Below are 15,775 nucleotides of genomic sequence, written 5' to 3' on the forward strand. Positions count from 1 at the left end.
CCCTTTGGTATGTTGGTTACGGACAGAATTTTGGAGTTAGTTGATGGGAATCTGAGGAGAATAGGATATATGAAAGACAGGAGAATGTGATGATAGCACTGACTCAATGGCCTGAGTGGTCTCCTTTACTGTAATCCTGCCAGCCGTGAATTTTAAAATGTTTCATTCTAGGGGAGGTGGGAGGATCACCGATACTCTGGAATCTCTTCGAAATAATTGTTCACCTACCCAAATGGAAACGTTATTGAAATGTTGCATGGCAATCAGTCCCAAGTTTAACATTTCCCTCAATCCTAGAATTGGATCAAATGACCTAAGAGGAAATTTATTTTTATAATTGACTGGAGCTGTGCCCAGATAGTTTTTAATAGCGTCTGAATCTGTGCAGAAATTTGATCAATAGACCTTTTGAAAACCTAGCATTGAAATGGTTAAGCACATTTTAAAATTCAGGCAGTCGATGAAATTCTTTGTTTAAAAACAATAAGAACCAGTAGCGACTTTATCTCTTGATACTGCTTCTTGTGTTTCCCAATGTTTTACCCATGATCGCCTAGGCTCTTATAATTCTTGGCTCTCCTGGATGAGTTCCAAGTCTCCATTATTTTTCTACGTCTTTGTGTGAAATTCTCATTACGGTTTGGGCATTATGTTTGAGGGACAATTTGGTAAGTGCTTTGGCAGCTAGATGCTTTATCATTATCTTTAGCATCTAAGCTAGCAGAGCATCTTTGGCAGAAACAATTTAAGTAAAAACTGAATTTGTTAAATGAAAGCTAATAGGCATATAAGCAGCCTAATCTTATATAACACAAGCAAACCAACATTCCATCCAACTATCAAGAGACCCTTACTTTGCCCGCCCCTCTCCGAGTCTCTTTCTAAACAAACTCTTAGTTGAACAGGGTTTTTTGATCCTGAAAAGTATTAGCAGGATTTTCTGGATTTTGAGTGCACAGTAAAGTACCAAATTTGTGGTGCTCTTTGTTCAAGTAACTAAGGAGTTTGTGTTCCAGATTTTAAAACCTTTCACTGGTTGATCCATTTAACCTTTCAGTGATCATAGTGACGGCAAGCCATTTTTGTGTGAGAAACGAGTCTTTGCCTCCAAATTTGCCAGTGAATAGATCCAAACTGAATTTTCCCGACTATTAGAATACGAAGGGATTCCTAACAGCAGTAATGGAAGATGCTCTGGAAAATATCCCCAGGAATAATATCAGTTCATCTACAAATTCCACTGAATTGGAGCCCAAATCTGCATTTGTGCAATGGGAGCATAACATTGTTGCAGCATACTTGATAACAGCAGGTATTTGGTTGTATTTTTAAAAATTTAAATTAATGATAGAACAAGAGTGGGTTAAAATATGTTACGCGCTAAAAGTTAGAAAATAATAATTGTTTGTCTTCAGATCAGTAGGAATATTAGTCAATCTAAAATTAAAGCAGCTCGGTGTCACAACACAGATTTATGTAATATTCATGAACGTAAATGCGCTAGTCAGTTGAAATTTATGTCAAAATATCAAAATTGTTTGCCTGTATTCATGTTTCTAATTGAGAATGTGAAGGAAGATTATGAAAGATATTTTTCATCCAGGTAATGGTATGGGTGTGTAACTCAATGAAAGGGTGGTTTTAAAGGAGAGACAGAGTGCTGGAATAACTCCATGCAGCATCTCTGGAGGACATGGATAGATGACGATTCGTGTTGGGACCCTTAGACGAATAAAGGCATGACTCCTCGTATTTAAACAATATTTGGATGAATACTTGATGGGCTCTGACCTGTAAAATTACAGATCCTAATACTGGGAGGTGGAATTAGATTTTTAAATTTTTTTTTAGCACCTGGATATGATGGGCCAAATGGCTTCCTTCTTTGCCTTAAATTTAATTAAAAAATTATACTGAGTGAAACCTTGATGGTGTTAGCAAGGAACAACAGTGCAGATCTTTCAAAATAAAGAATCTTTAATTTGATCACAATGGAACTATTAATAAGATATGTGTCGCTGTGCTTCATTGCAGGAATATTAAGTCTGCTCAGCAACATAATAGTATTAATTATGTTTGTTAAGTTCAAGGAGTTCCGCACAGCAACCAATGCAATCATTGTGAACCTGGCTTTTACTGACATTGGGGTGAGTGCCATTGGCTACCCGATGTCAGCAGCTTCAGACCTGCACGGTAGTTGGAAATTTGGTTATTCGGGATGTCAGGTCAGTTTGCAGACATTCTGTTGTTAATACCTGGTGGAGATAGAAACTTTCATGCAGTAATTTTAGAATGTATTAATTTTCCCTCATTGTAATCATTTCTTAACTGCTGTTGAATTGCTTTTGCAACTCAATTCACATTTCCTCTGATTTTTGTATGATTTAAAAACATAGAAGCATACAAAATAGGTGCAGGAGGAGGCCATTTGGCCATTCGAGCCAGCACCGCCATTCATTGTGATCATGGCTGATTATCCACAATCAGTAACCTGTGCCCAACTTCTCCCCATATCCCTTGATTCCACTAGCCCCCAGAGCTGTATCTAACTCTCTCTTAAATTCATCCAGTGATTTGGCCTCCACTGCCCTCTGGCAGAGAATTTGTTTTTAGAACAGTGAATTAGAAAAATGTAAATGTTATCACTAAAGTGACCTAATCCAAAATAAGGCATCTCAGTTCATTGAAACGTTTTCTGTCCAATGTAATACTGATAGGTTCAAATTTTTATGTTTTTGTAAATATTTACTTTTGCTTATGGCAGTGTGATGTATGGGAAGAACATTTTTAAAAATAAACTTGCTGTAATAGATGCTATAATTTATAATCCTTAGTTTATAATACTTGCTGATTGAAGCACATGCCAAAATATTTTTTTAAACAAAATGAAAGTCATTTACTTGTGAAATTGTGAAAATAATGTGTTTAACAGCTTAAATTACCTTGTTTGAGTTAGCAAGAATGAAATGCACATTTCATTTGATCTAGCAGTAGTTGTGGGGGTTTCTCTGATTGTCATATCTAGTGGAGTGCCCCCGAGAATCAAATTAATGATTACATTATTAATTATTTACTATTTATATTAATGACCTGGAGGTGTAAGGGTGCCAAGTTTGCTGACGGTAGAAAAATCGAAGGCATGTTGCAATGAGGATATTGGAACTCTGCAGCTGAATAGTGATAGGAAGAGTGGGCAAAAACTTAACAAATGGAGTTTAATACCGAAAAGTATGCAATAATGCATTCTGCAAGAGAAAATTAGAAACAAGTTGTTATCTAAATGGAGAAAGCCTCCAGATGAGCACAGTACAAAAGGTGCCTCTGTGCACAAATCACAAAACATTGCCAATGGGGTGCAACTAATGGTTAGGGAGGCAAATGCCATTTTGGCCTTTATTGCAAGAGGCCAAAGTAGGGAAGTATTGTTATAGTTGTGCAGGTTACTGCTGAAGCTGCACTTAAAGTACTGTGGACAGTTTTGCCTTCCTTAATTAAGAAATGATGCACTGGCATTGAAGGCAGTCCAGAAGAGATTCTTAGGGCTAATCCTGGGGATCAGGTGGTCCTTTCTCAGGTGGCCAAATAAATTCTTTGCAATATTTAGGAATAACAAGTGATTTATATTGAAACATACAAAAATCATAAAGGGTATGACGGGGTAGATGTTGAGACAATTCCACTAGTGGGAGAATCTAGAACTTGTCGGAACTTGCAGAGACTTGTGACTCTCTGGATTCCTCTCCATCACAGTGTTGTGAGGCCAGGTGGTTGAGGGTATTTTACAAGAGGAAGCAGATACATGTTTTACAGATCAGATAATTGATCACAATGGGGAACTGATGCAGAAGAGCCCATGAAGCCCAGGCAGAATGAGGTATGGATTCAGCTGAAATTTATATCCTTTAATTAAGGAGTTCGACTTAAGAGAATTAGGGTTGATAATTTTTGCAGCACATTAAGATTCACTGTGGGATGTTTTAATAATTACTCAAAATGGATAGTGATAATGGACAAGAAATCCCGACTCCAGTGCATGGCAATCCTATATGTGAAGTTGCATCACTACTTATATGTTCCCCATACATGTTTCCATCCTAATCATTCACTAGTCTGACGATATAATTTATTATTTTTACTGAAGATAGACACAATGCTGGAGTAACTCAGCGGGACAGGCAGCATCTCTGGAGAGAAGATCTCTGGGTGACGTTTCGGATCGAGACTCTTCTTCAGACCCTAATTAGAATTGAAATGACATAAAATATGCCATATCTGCTATCACAATCTGAATGCTTAAGTACCATTCAGGATAAAGTTAAATCACCATATCCTCAGGGTACTACAAGAGCAAAGGCTTGGATTTTGTCAGCATAAAATGGCCATGGGACCATTTGCTCCTTCTCACTGGTTGAAAGTTGTTCATGGATATGAATTTATTCATATAAGTTGTTCATGGATATGATGCTTTTATTTTCTATATCAAAAATACAAACAGAAGTAGCCCATTAATCCCACCTTACCTCATGCCTGCTCCCCTATTCAATAAGATGAGAGCTGATTTTCATTTATTTTAGTTCACTGCCTTCTTGAACAGAGAATTCCAAGTATTCATTAGCTTCAGATTTAAAAAAAAATCTGATGTTTGTGCTGAATGCCTGAAAAATTCTGATGTTTGTGCTATTTTGAGTCTGTGATCCTTGGTTTTGCACACCTCAAATAGGCATTTGTTGTATATTTTACCTTTGGGCACTAGGGTGATTGAAGATTGATAAATATATTGTGAATTCACTGGATAATAATTTTATTTCTGTTGACATCCTTCCACACAAATCCCATCAAGGCAACCAAAATGTGGTTTGGGGGAATGTTACCATGAGATAATATTATCCCTCATCACAAAAGATTTCACTGAAGTAACTTTGACAGGCCTCCTTGCTTTTTGAAAAGCGGTGCATTAATTTAACTTCCATCATTCACTAGCAAAACGGCCAGAGAGGAGGCAGCTAAAGGACAACATGGCTCACAGCCTAAAAGCCATTTCTTTTTGTGTTTCAATTATGTTTGCTTTCTTTCAGGCATACGCGGCTCTAAATATCTTTTTTGGGATGGCAAGCATTGGATTGCTTACAGTGGTTGCTATTGATCGGTACCTGACCATTAGTAAGCCCGACCTAGGTAAAACCAATACTTAGAAGTTGATTCTAAAATAACAAAGACAGTTATATTGCCCTGAATTTCTGAATTTGAAAAAAAATATTGACTTTCCCTGTAACAGTTATGGAAGGCAAAATGCTAAAGTGTGAAGTTTATGTTGATCAAAATCTGAATGATCAGGGACCACATTTGAATATAGGAGGTACCATCCAGACTAATTAGAGTCTTGGAAGTTGTCTGTTTCTCCATCCATTTTTACCAATTCCTTCTCTCCGCATGCAGCTTTGGCTCAAACACCAGTACCTTCAAGATTCAAGATCAAGATTCAAGATTCAATTTATTTGTCATCCAAAAAACAAGTTTTTTGGACGAAATTTCGTCACCCACAGTCCAACAATAAGAGCAATAAAATAAGCAAATTACACAACCCCAACCAACACAAAACCCCCCAAAAAGCTTTTGAGCTACAATGTGGATGTGCAATCAACCCCATGCCTCTATCAATGCAGAGTCTGTGCTTTGATAGAGTGGCCCAGAATGAATAATCATCTCATTTTTCTTTCACTTGCTGTGGAGATGATCCTGTTTGCCTTTAGTTGTCTTCCCCAGAAGGGCTCAGCTGAGATGAGAAACTTCCAATGTAGTTTTGTTTAGTTTAGAGATATAGCGCGGAAACAAGCCCTTCGGCTCACCGAGTCTGCACTGACCAGCGATCCCCGCACATTAACACTATCCTGCACACACTAGGACAATTTACACATATACCAAGTCAATTAACCTGCATACCTGAGTAGACACAAAATTCTGGAGTAACTCAGCAGGACAGGCAGCATCACTGGAGAGAAGGAATGGGTGACGTTTCGGGTCATCATCATCATCATATACATACAGCCGGAAACAGGCCCTTTCGGCCCTCCAAGTCCGTGCCGCCCAGCGATCCCCGTATATTAACACTATCCTACACCCACTAGGGACAATTTTTACATTTACCCAGCCAATTAACCTACATACCTGTACGTCTTTGGAGTGTGGGAGGAAACCGAAGATCTCGGAGAAAACCCACGCAGGTCACGGGGAGAACGTACAAACTCCTTACAGTGCAGCACCCGTAGTCAGGATCGAACCTGAGTCTCCGGCGCTGCATTCGCTGTAAAGCAGCAACTCTACCGCTGCGCTACCGTGCCACCCTTCATCAGTCTGAAGAAGGGTCTCGGCCTGAAACGCCACCCATTCCTTCTCTCCAGAGATGCTGCCTGTCCTGCTGCACAATGCAGTGTGCATTGTGTTGGTACATTGAATGTTCCATCGCTGTGTGAATCTATTGTGGTCCATAAATCGATTAATATTTCCAACAGGAAGGAAGATGACTGGTGCTACCTACACAGCTCTGATCACAGTTGCCTGGACAAATGGCCTATTCTGGGCCCTCATGCCAATAATGGGTTGGGCAAGCTATGGACCTGATCCAACAGGAGCCACTTGTACCATTAATTGGAGAAACAATGACTCGTATGTTTTCTATGCACCTGCTTTACATTTTTCCCTCAAAAATATGTTCTCTATTTCTGAAACTGAAAATAAACACAAATTAAAAGTTGTATGTGAAATATTGCCAAAGAGGAACATTTTCAATTAATTATTTTTACATTTAACATGATTTCTTTACGAATTTCCTTCTCACCTCATGATGATTATTTCCAGTACTCCACCCCCGCATCACCATTCCACTTCTCAGAGGCATAACAGGGGTTAAAACAGTGCTTACTTTTTGCAGATTTATGGTAAAGCCTGATTCTCTTCCAGTCAACCAATTGTGACCATAATTGTGATCCTTGCTGAACACTGGCCAATTGTTTTCTCCTCATAGTCAAAATGAAGCACTTTCCAGCTTCACAGTCCAAAATGGACCCAGCCTTTCCTGCCTTGCCCCAGTAACTTGAAACAATCATTCTTGCTTCAGCACTGTGGATCGATCTACTACCCACAGTGGTCATCTTCATACTGAATTGGGATGTTGAGTGGATATTTTATGTGCTGCCCATCTTTTTCAAACTAAACACAATTCCCGCAACATATTTTACTTGAGAACCATAAAGGGTAGAGTCTTTCATACCATTATCCTCTCGTAAACAAATCTGTATTTAAGATCCAAAAGGGGACTGCACTGATTTTTATTTTTGTGTTAATTTTGGTTCATTCCAGGATTAGGAAAAGTGACCATGACATTGGAGGCATGTATTACACAAGGTTTAAGAACTATCCATAATAGGATGTTTAGACTGCCATTGAAATACAAAAAGATTTTCATGTAAACATACTGGATATTTGTCTCTCACAGTTGCTCGTTCATAGGTTCATAAGTGATATGAGCAGAATTAGATCATTCGGCCCATCGAGTCCACTCAGCCATTCAATCATGGCTGATCTACCTTTCCCTCTTAACCCCATTCCTCTTCCTTAAGCCCTGACAAGAATCTAACTCTGCCTTAAAAATATCCATTGACTTGGCCGCCACAGAACGTTTGTGGCAATGAATTCCACGGGTTCGCCACCTTCTGACGAGAGAAACAAATCCTCATCTCCTTCCTAAAGGTATGACTTTTAATTCTGAGTCCTAGACTCTCCCACTAGTGAAAACATCCTCTCCACATCCACTCTATCCAGGCCTTTCACTATTCGGTAAGTTCCAATGAGGTCCCCACTCATCCTAAACTCCAGCGAGTAGAGAGGCCCAGTGCCGTCAAATGCTCTTCATATGTTAACCCACTTTATCCTGGGATGATCCTTGTAAACCTCCTCTGGACCCTCTCCAGAGCCAGCACATCCTCAGATATGGAGTCCAAAATTGCTCACGATTATGAGATTGGATGACTTCCAACCGGGAGCTCGGGTGGTTTTAAATCAGATCCAGTTAAGATAAAAAAATTCAAAGCAGCTGCCACCTGCAGGCTGAATTTATGCTCTTGGAGTCATAGTCACACAAAATGGATGGAAGTCTGTTGGCCCAAAGCCTATGCCAACTAAGATGCCCCATCTACACTCATCCCATCTTCCTGCGTTTGGCCCAGATTTATCTAATTCATATTAGTTTCCTATTCATGTACCTGTCCAAATGTCTTTTAAAGAGATTTTTAAGGTGTCTAGTTCAACAAATTGAATTTTGGAGTTCAATTTAATGCCCTTTTGTTCTCTAGAGCATGCAATCTTTCTCTATACTTCTTTATAAGCACATAGCAACATACAAATAGACACAAAATGTTGGAGTAACTCAGTGGGACTGGCAGCATCTCTGGAGAGAACGAACGGGTCAAGAGGAAGGGTCTATCTTATCTGCTTGCACATAATTCATAGCCCTCCATTCCCTGCATAATCTATGTGCCCTTCCATAAGCCTCTTAAATACCACTATCATAAATGCTCCACCATTGCCCCCGGCAGCGTGATCCAGGCATTCACCACTTTCTGTATTTAAAAAAAACAACTTGCCCCATACATTTTCTTTAAACTTTGCCCCCTCATTTGAAAATCTATACCCTCTAGTACTTGATATTTCCATTCTGGGGGAAAAGGTTCTGACTGTCTACCCCATCTATGCCTCTCATAATTTTATATACTTCTATCAGGTCTCCCAGAAACCTTCTGTCGTTACTGCAAACGTAATCCAAGCCTGTCCAACTCTCCCTATAGCTAATACTCCCCAATCCAGGCATCATTCTGGTAATCCTCCTCTGCCTGCTCTCCACATCCTTCCTGTGATGGAGGCGACCTGAACTGCGTGTAAATACTCCAAATGCAGTCTAACCAAAGTCCCACAGGGCTGCATCCTGACTTCCAATCAACGTAGAATTTATGTTACATTTTCCGTTCTTTATCTTGGGCAAGGAAAATGTATGTGGAGGGCAGGGTGCAAATGTTTTTGACTTGATATTTCATGCTGATTCCTGGCCTGAGTTTCTCCTCCATTTTGCAATTTGGAATTGGATTGGATCCAAACCAATCTGCCAATATAGAATTTGCATTATATAATGTGCAAATTGAGGGAAAAGTAAGGCCAAATAGATTACTTAGGAGATCATTGGAACAGCAGCTGAACATTGTAATTTGATTTTATTGATTGCCTGGCTTTATTCTTAGGCTATTTGTTTCCTATACCATGACTGTGATTGCAGTTAATTTTGTGGTGCCACTATCGATCATGTTCTTCTGTTACTACAATGTGTCAAAAACAATGAAAAGAGTCGCACAACACAGTGGTATGGAAAATGTAACCTTGGATTGGTCTGATCAACTGGATGTAACAAAGGTAAGAATCCTTATTCCTGCATAACATATATTTGCACCATCCTAGAGGAAAAGCAATGGAGGTTTTTGTTCAGTTACAGTATTCTCTGTCACCTTCAGTTCTCCGATAATCATATCTTTAATTCCACCTTCATCTTTCTCCTATCAGCGTGCTTAAGCCCTTCCAGTCTGCTTTCCATCCACATAAAAATAAATGATATAATTTAAAACGATGCTTTTCACTGTACCACACATGGCAATAAATTAAACTGAAACAATATAGAAAACTCAGCATGTAGACACAAGAAACTGATGATACTGATCTGGAGCAAAACACTGCTGGAGGAACTCAGTAGGTCAGATAGCATCTGTGGAGGAAATGGACAGATGATGTTTTGGTTTGCGATCCTCCTTCAGACTCTGATCTGAAGAAGGGTCCCGACCAGAAATGTCTATTCCATCCCTAAATGTTGCCTGTCCCACCGAGTTACTCCAGCACTTCTTGTTTTGCTCACAACCCTGCACAATTTCAGCCATGTGTTCTTTGTGATTTTTAGAGTGATCAGCCTCTCCATTCTCCTTCACTGTTTTCCCTCTTCAATCCTCTTCTCTGGCCATACCTTCTTGTACTTCAGGCTTTTGGTACCCCAGTACAGTCCCAGCTCTCCTTGTGTACAGGTGCAACTTAGTTTGCCCACTTTTCTACTTTTTATAGAGAAAGTTAATGTTCTGGGATTTCACAGTGGCAAAAAATAAATATATATATATATATTTTTTGAACAAAGTTTATTTCTGAATTTTTGTTAATACAGCTTTGACAATTCAATGCATGAACACATTTGAACTGATAGATCACCCCCCCCCCCCCCCACCCACAATACCATTCAGAGGGTATACAACTTAAGTTATGCAAGGAAAATAAGTAAATAAATAAACATTAACATAAACATACAAATGATGTAAAATAATCATAGCTAAAGACAAAAATAAATAAATACAAAAAAAAAGATAAATTGTTAGAGTTTTAATGCAGTACACCATATTATCTAGGGCGCTAACATGCATAAAAACCGACAAGAGGGAAGCAGAAAAATGGGAATGTTAAGATTTAAATGAAACATGTATAACTTTATTATCTCATCTTCCAGATGTCTGTGGTGATGATTGTGATGTTTCTCGTGGCTTGGTCGCCTTACTCTATTATCTGCTTATGGGCGTCTTTTGGGGACCCAAAACTCATCACACCTGCCATGGCAATTATTGCTCCACTTTTTGCCAAATCGTCCACTTTCTACAATCCCTGCATTTATGTCGTTGCAAATAAGAAGTAAGAGGGTATTTTCTTGTGGAGAGACGCACTCGTGCACAGCGCTTATCCGAAACATGCTGATGTGTATTTCTGCTTTTCAGGTTTCGAAGAGCCATCATTGCAATGATACGCTGTCAGACTCAACAGGATCTAACCATCAGCCACACTCTACCAATGACCACCTCCCGGACTCCTCTAGCAGAATAAAACACATTACACTTGCATCTGCTTCAAAGATCTGCACCATTGTACTCTGTGATAAATAGTTTTACCATTCACCTTCTCATCCGTTAGACTTTGATTTTGTCTTCCACTGATGTTAAAATTACTTTAGATCTTTTTAATTCTAAACTGGATCTTGAACATTACTGGATGTAATTTTACAAATCTTTGTTTCGTGCCCTCCATTTCTACGTCCAGTTTACAAGAGGGAGACGATTTTGTAGAAAATCTTGCTGCACAACCCACTTCCCACAAGCCTCGCTGCATTATAGATCTCTCTCTCGATTATTTCCATTGGATTTATTTGTTAGCATCCTTGTTGTAATGCAATGGTCTGTAAAGAAAGGGTTAAAAGTTTGCAAAATGTGCCTGACTCTGCAGTCACAATGTCTGTTCTCGGTACATCAGCTAAATTTGAGAAATTAGAAGCAAAGGAGATGCAGTACCGTTCGGCAGAAGAATAAAACAAGATAACGTACAAGGTGACCATGCTCCAAGTCACTTAGGCTGTGCTCGATGCATGGACCAAGGGCAGAAGTCTGGAAACCAAATATAAAGGAAACAACTGCAAAGCCCACTGGTCTGGGATTTCACCTGAGGGCTGGATTGCGACCGGCACCAAGGAGACGACAACAGACAAGAACCCCTGCCTTCTTGGATTCGGGATCCGCCTGGTGTTGTTAAGTATTTGTCTTGTTTGTATGAGTAATCTTGTAAGAGAGTGTACCACAAAATAAAATGACTGTCTGCTGCCGAAATCATTATACCCTCCGTGAGAATAATTTGACGAACTTTGTGCAGCAATACATGGCCACAGCTGAAAAGCGAAACACCATAGTTTAAAATTTGTTATCTCTCGCCATTTTGCATAGAAATATAATTGCAGCTTTCTGCTTACAATTTGGGTTACTTGCAGTCATAGAGTCATACAGCACGGAAAGAGGCCCTCCGGCCCAACTTGCCCATGTCGACCAAGATGCCCCATCTACACTAGTCCCACCTGCCCAAGTTTGGCCCATATCCCTCTAAACCTTTCCTGTCCATGTACCTATCCAAATGTATTTTAAATTTTGGTATAGTGTCTACCTTCCTTTCTCTATTTCCTATGTAATATTTATTTTGCATCCCACAACCTTTCCTCCTATTACTTTACTCTGACATGTTTGAAGTACAAATGTTTTGTTGATGACAGCATACAGTACGTTTAATTTAGTTTAGTTTAGAGATACAGCATGGAAACAGGCTCTTCGGCCCACCAAGTCCGCACTGACCAGCGATCCCCGCACATTAACGCTGCCCTACACACACTAGGGATAATTTACATTTATACCAATCCAATTTACCGATAAACCTGTATGTCTTTGGAGTGTGGGAGGAAACCGAAGATCTTTGAGTAAACTCACCCTGTCATGGGGAGAATGTACAAACTGTACAGACAGCATCCGTAGTCAGGATCGAACCCGAGTCTCCGGCACTGCAAGTGCTGTATGATAACAACTCTACCGCTGCGCACAGAATTTTAAGAATGCATTTTCCATTTTCAATCTTCAACTTCTTGGGTTTCCAGATCCACTGAGTTCCTCCAGTAGTTTGCTTTCTGTTCCACTGCATTCATGCTGGAAGCCTTGCATTGCTTAGCTTAGAGATACAACGTGGAAACAGGCCCTTTGGTCCACTGATTCCACGTTGCCCTTCAATCACACGTGCACTAGTCCCACACACTAGGGAGAATTTACAGAAGCCAATTAACCTTCAAACCTGCACGTCTTTGGTATGTGGGAGGAAACTGGAGTACCCACACAGTCATGGGGAGAACGTACAAACTCCGCCCAGACAGCTCCCGTAGTCAGAATCGAACCCGGGACTCTGGCGCTGTGAGGCAGCAGCTCTACTGCTGCGCCACTGTGCTGTTTCTCACTGTGCTGTACTCTGGATCACTCAAATGTGAATTAAAATCCCGGACAATGCCCAGGATTGCTGGATTCCAATGTCCAACTGTAGGGTCCTTCATGAATTCCTTGCCAGATTTAGAGGGGCCTGGAACAAAAATCACAGACTTTGCCATTCAATTCCCATGTGACACCTTACTTTTCCATTTTCTATTTTAGTTTTCTAAGGATATTTAGCTGTTCTGAGTCATAAGGTGATACAACGTGGAAACAAGCCCAACTTCCCCACACCGGCCAACATGTCCCCACTAGTTCCACCTTGCCCGCATTTGGTCCATATCCCTCCAAACCTGTCCTATCCATGTACTTGTCTAACTGCTTCTTAAACGAGCAGAATTTCATCCTCAAGTGAATGGAACCAAATTTCAGAAGAGTGTGCTGTAAATTTAGTATGTAGAGCAAAGTATGAAATATTGTACTGCGCTCCCACGTGAAAATTCATAAAAAAATATGATTATAAACATTCTACCTGTATGCAGATGCAAACTCTACCAACCCTGATACCTGCATGTTTAAGAATGATATAGTTTAAATGCGTGGTAGACTACGAAATAGCTTCACACATTTAACTTGATAACCAGATCATTTGTATAGTCAACATTTCAATATGTTCATCTTAAGTGAATGCTGTCTAAAATGTAGTTTCTCATTGCTGAGTCTGAATAGAATATTTACATATTGAGTATAATGCAGGTAGAAGATTGTCATTAAAAAAAAGCAACATTAAATTCAGACTTCACATCATTCGTAGATGTGAATGTTTGAGGTATTATATTTCAGGAAATTTGAAGTAATATCAATTGTGATCTTTATCAGTGCATTAATTTGACCCAAGAAAACAACATTGATGTTACAGTAAATGATCCAGGGTGGAATTACCCATTCACTTTGAAAGGTCTCATCAATGCACATTACATCCACCTTGTGTGCTGTATTATTGTTTTTACTTTCAGACATAGAATCATTAATACTTTCCTACACCTTTCACATCATGAATAATGTACACAGATTGTAGACTTTCTGGAATCTGAAACATGTGCATCTGAGCATACTTTTATAATGTCACTGGTTGACTCTACAAAAGAAAAATACTCCAGATGATGGAGAACTGGAAGAAAACAATCACTCTTGGAAATACTGAGCAGGTTATAATAAAAGATCATTAACCTAAAAAGTGTCTGAAGAAGGGTCTTGAGCCGAAACATCACCTGTTCCTTTTCTCCAGAGATGCTGCCTGACCCGTTGAGTTACTCCAGCATTTTGTGTTTATCTTCAGCGTAAACTAGCATCTACAGTTCCGGCACAACCTAAAATGTTAACTCTGTCTGTTTCCCCTCTCCAAAGATACTGCCTAAACTGAAGAGTATTTATATATTTTTGTTGATTTATTTATGTTTGGGTTTAACAGAGAAGAGTGAATTTGCTATGTTTGTCTGTGCTGGCAGCCAGCCATTGGCAAACCTGATCACTATTGTTCTCAGGAAGGATTGGTGTAGTTGGGTGGGGATGAGAACTTCTTCCTGGATGTTGGGTAACTTGCATGTCTCCCCTTAATTATGTTTAGCCATGGATAATTTGGGACACTTTCATTGCAGAATAAAAAGGTGTTGGGTTCTTGACCCTAACCCTAATATTACTCCAGACACCTCAGCTCAACTCAGTATTATGGAGTAACTTTTCAGGGTTGCATTGGTAGATGCATTGAAGTATCTATGAGATGTTAAAACAGGGGAACCTTTTGGCACTATTTTGAAAAGAGTGATTAGTTGTCCTACCCAGTATTATTTCTCAGTTAAGATTCTAGAACGTGTAAATTGTGAATATCGACGGTGTCTAAATTGGCTGCCATGCATAAATACTCCATTAGATATAAATTGCCTTGGGACATGCCGAACAGGAAGGACACAATGTCATTGCAAGTCTCTTTTTCAAAAGGTGGAAGTGGTTGAATTCATGCAATGAATATCAAATAAAATTCACTGTTTTACCAGCAGAGGGCAGAGCAGGGTCACACTGAAACTAGGAAGGGGATTTGTTAAAATGCACCATCAATTTGCTGCTTTTTCCAGTTAGACTGCACATAACTTAAAAATACCTCTATTTTTTCTGGGTGTTAGCTTGTAAAGGAGCTGACCATGACCCATTTACATTTAAAAAATAACCCCCTTATAGCCATGTGTTCAGCCTTGTTCAATTTATCGACCCATAATTTGAAAGTAATATAATGGCAACTTTAAGAAAGGTGTCATTATTGGTGTTTAAGAATAAACACCCAGCAATTAGTGGTTAGGGAGTAATATACTGAGAGTTGCAAATCACCAAACTGCTGTATAATTTGTGTCAAATCTGCCTGGTTCCTCCCCAAAATTAGAGTTCACTTCTAACCTAATAAGTGTCTGGAAATTCTGATGTTTGTCAGTTCAAATAAATTAAATCTCTTCAGAAAGCTATTTAAGGTTGTTGGGGAGGCTTTTACTTGTAATTAAATAACTGTCTGCACAAACTACATAAAGGATCCAAGATTAAGTAATTTGCTTAATTGATTAAATTGATGTGCTGTCGTTCCTTCCCTTTTGTAGCTCACTTCCAATTAGTTTGCAAGTAGCTAGTAGCTAGTTCCTGATTACACAAGGAACATGCGCATTAAAAAAATGTTGAATAACAAGCAAAAAAACTTCCAGGTTCAAATGCCTAGGCTTCATGTGCTGTGGGAAAAAACAAAGTACAGTTCCCTGTAATTCGTTGATGAAAGTAATTTGCATGATTCTCAAGCTGCTACTTCAGACCTTTGAAGGAGGTTCTCCTCTTCTCTCCGATGAGAGTTTTGCAACACCCTCTCTCGCTGCTCCCCCTCTGTGCTG

The 15,775-nt window shown here is 39.5% G+C and overlaps 1 protein-coding gene across 2 annotated transcripts; it reads left to right on the forward strand.

Annotated features, from left to right (window-relative positions):
* Positions 1 to 887: 887 nt before the first annotated feature.
* Positions 888 to 11,737, forward strand: rrh (retinal pigment epithelium-derived rhodopsin homolog). Of its 2 annotated transcripts, XM_078406218.1 has the most exons (7): positions 891 to 1,312; positions 2,035 to 2,225; positions 5,076 to 5,175; positions 6,510 to 6,663; positions 9,288 to 9,456; positions 10,583 to 10,761; positions 10,845 to 11,737. In XM_078406218.1, the coding sequence occupies exons 1-7, from the start codon at positions 1,183 to 1,185 to the stop codon at positions 10,948 to 10,950; spliced, it is 1,029 nt and encodes a 342-aa protein (XP_078262344.1). In that variant the 5' UTR covers positions 891 to 1,182; the 3' UTR covers positions 10,951 to 11,737. The 2 variants fall into 2 exon arrangements, with proteins under 2 accessions (XP_078262354.1, XP_078262344.1); XM_078406228.1 differs by lacking the exon at positions 6,510 to 6,663 and having other exon boundaries at positions 888 to 1,312; positions 9,323 to 9,456.
* Positions 11,738 to 15,775: the final 4,038 nt, after the last annotated feature.

This window comes from Rhinoraja longicauda, chromosome 1, assembly GCF_053455715.1.
Source record: "Rhinoraja longicauda isolate Sanriku21f chromosome 1, sRhiLon1.1, whole genome shotgun sequence".
NCBI classification, from domain to species: domain Eukaryota; kingdom Metazoa; phylum Chordata; class Chondrichthyes; order Rajiformes; family Arhynchobatidae; genus Rhinoraja; species Rhinoraja longicauda.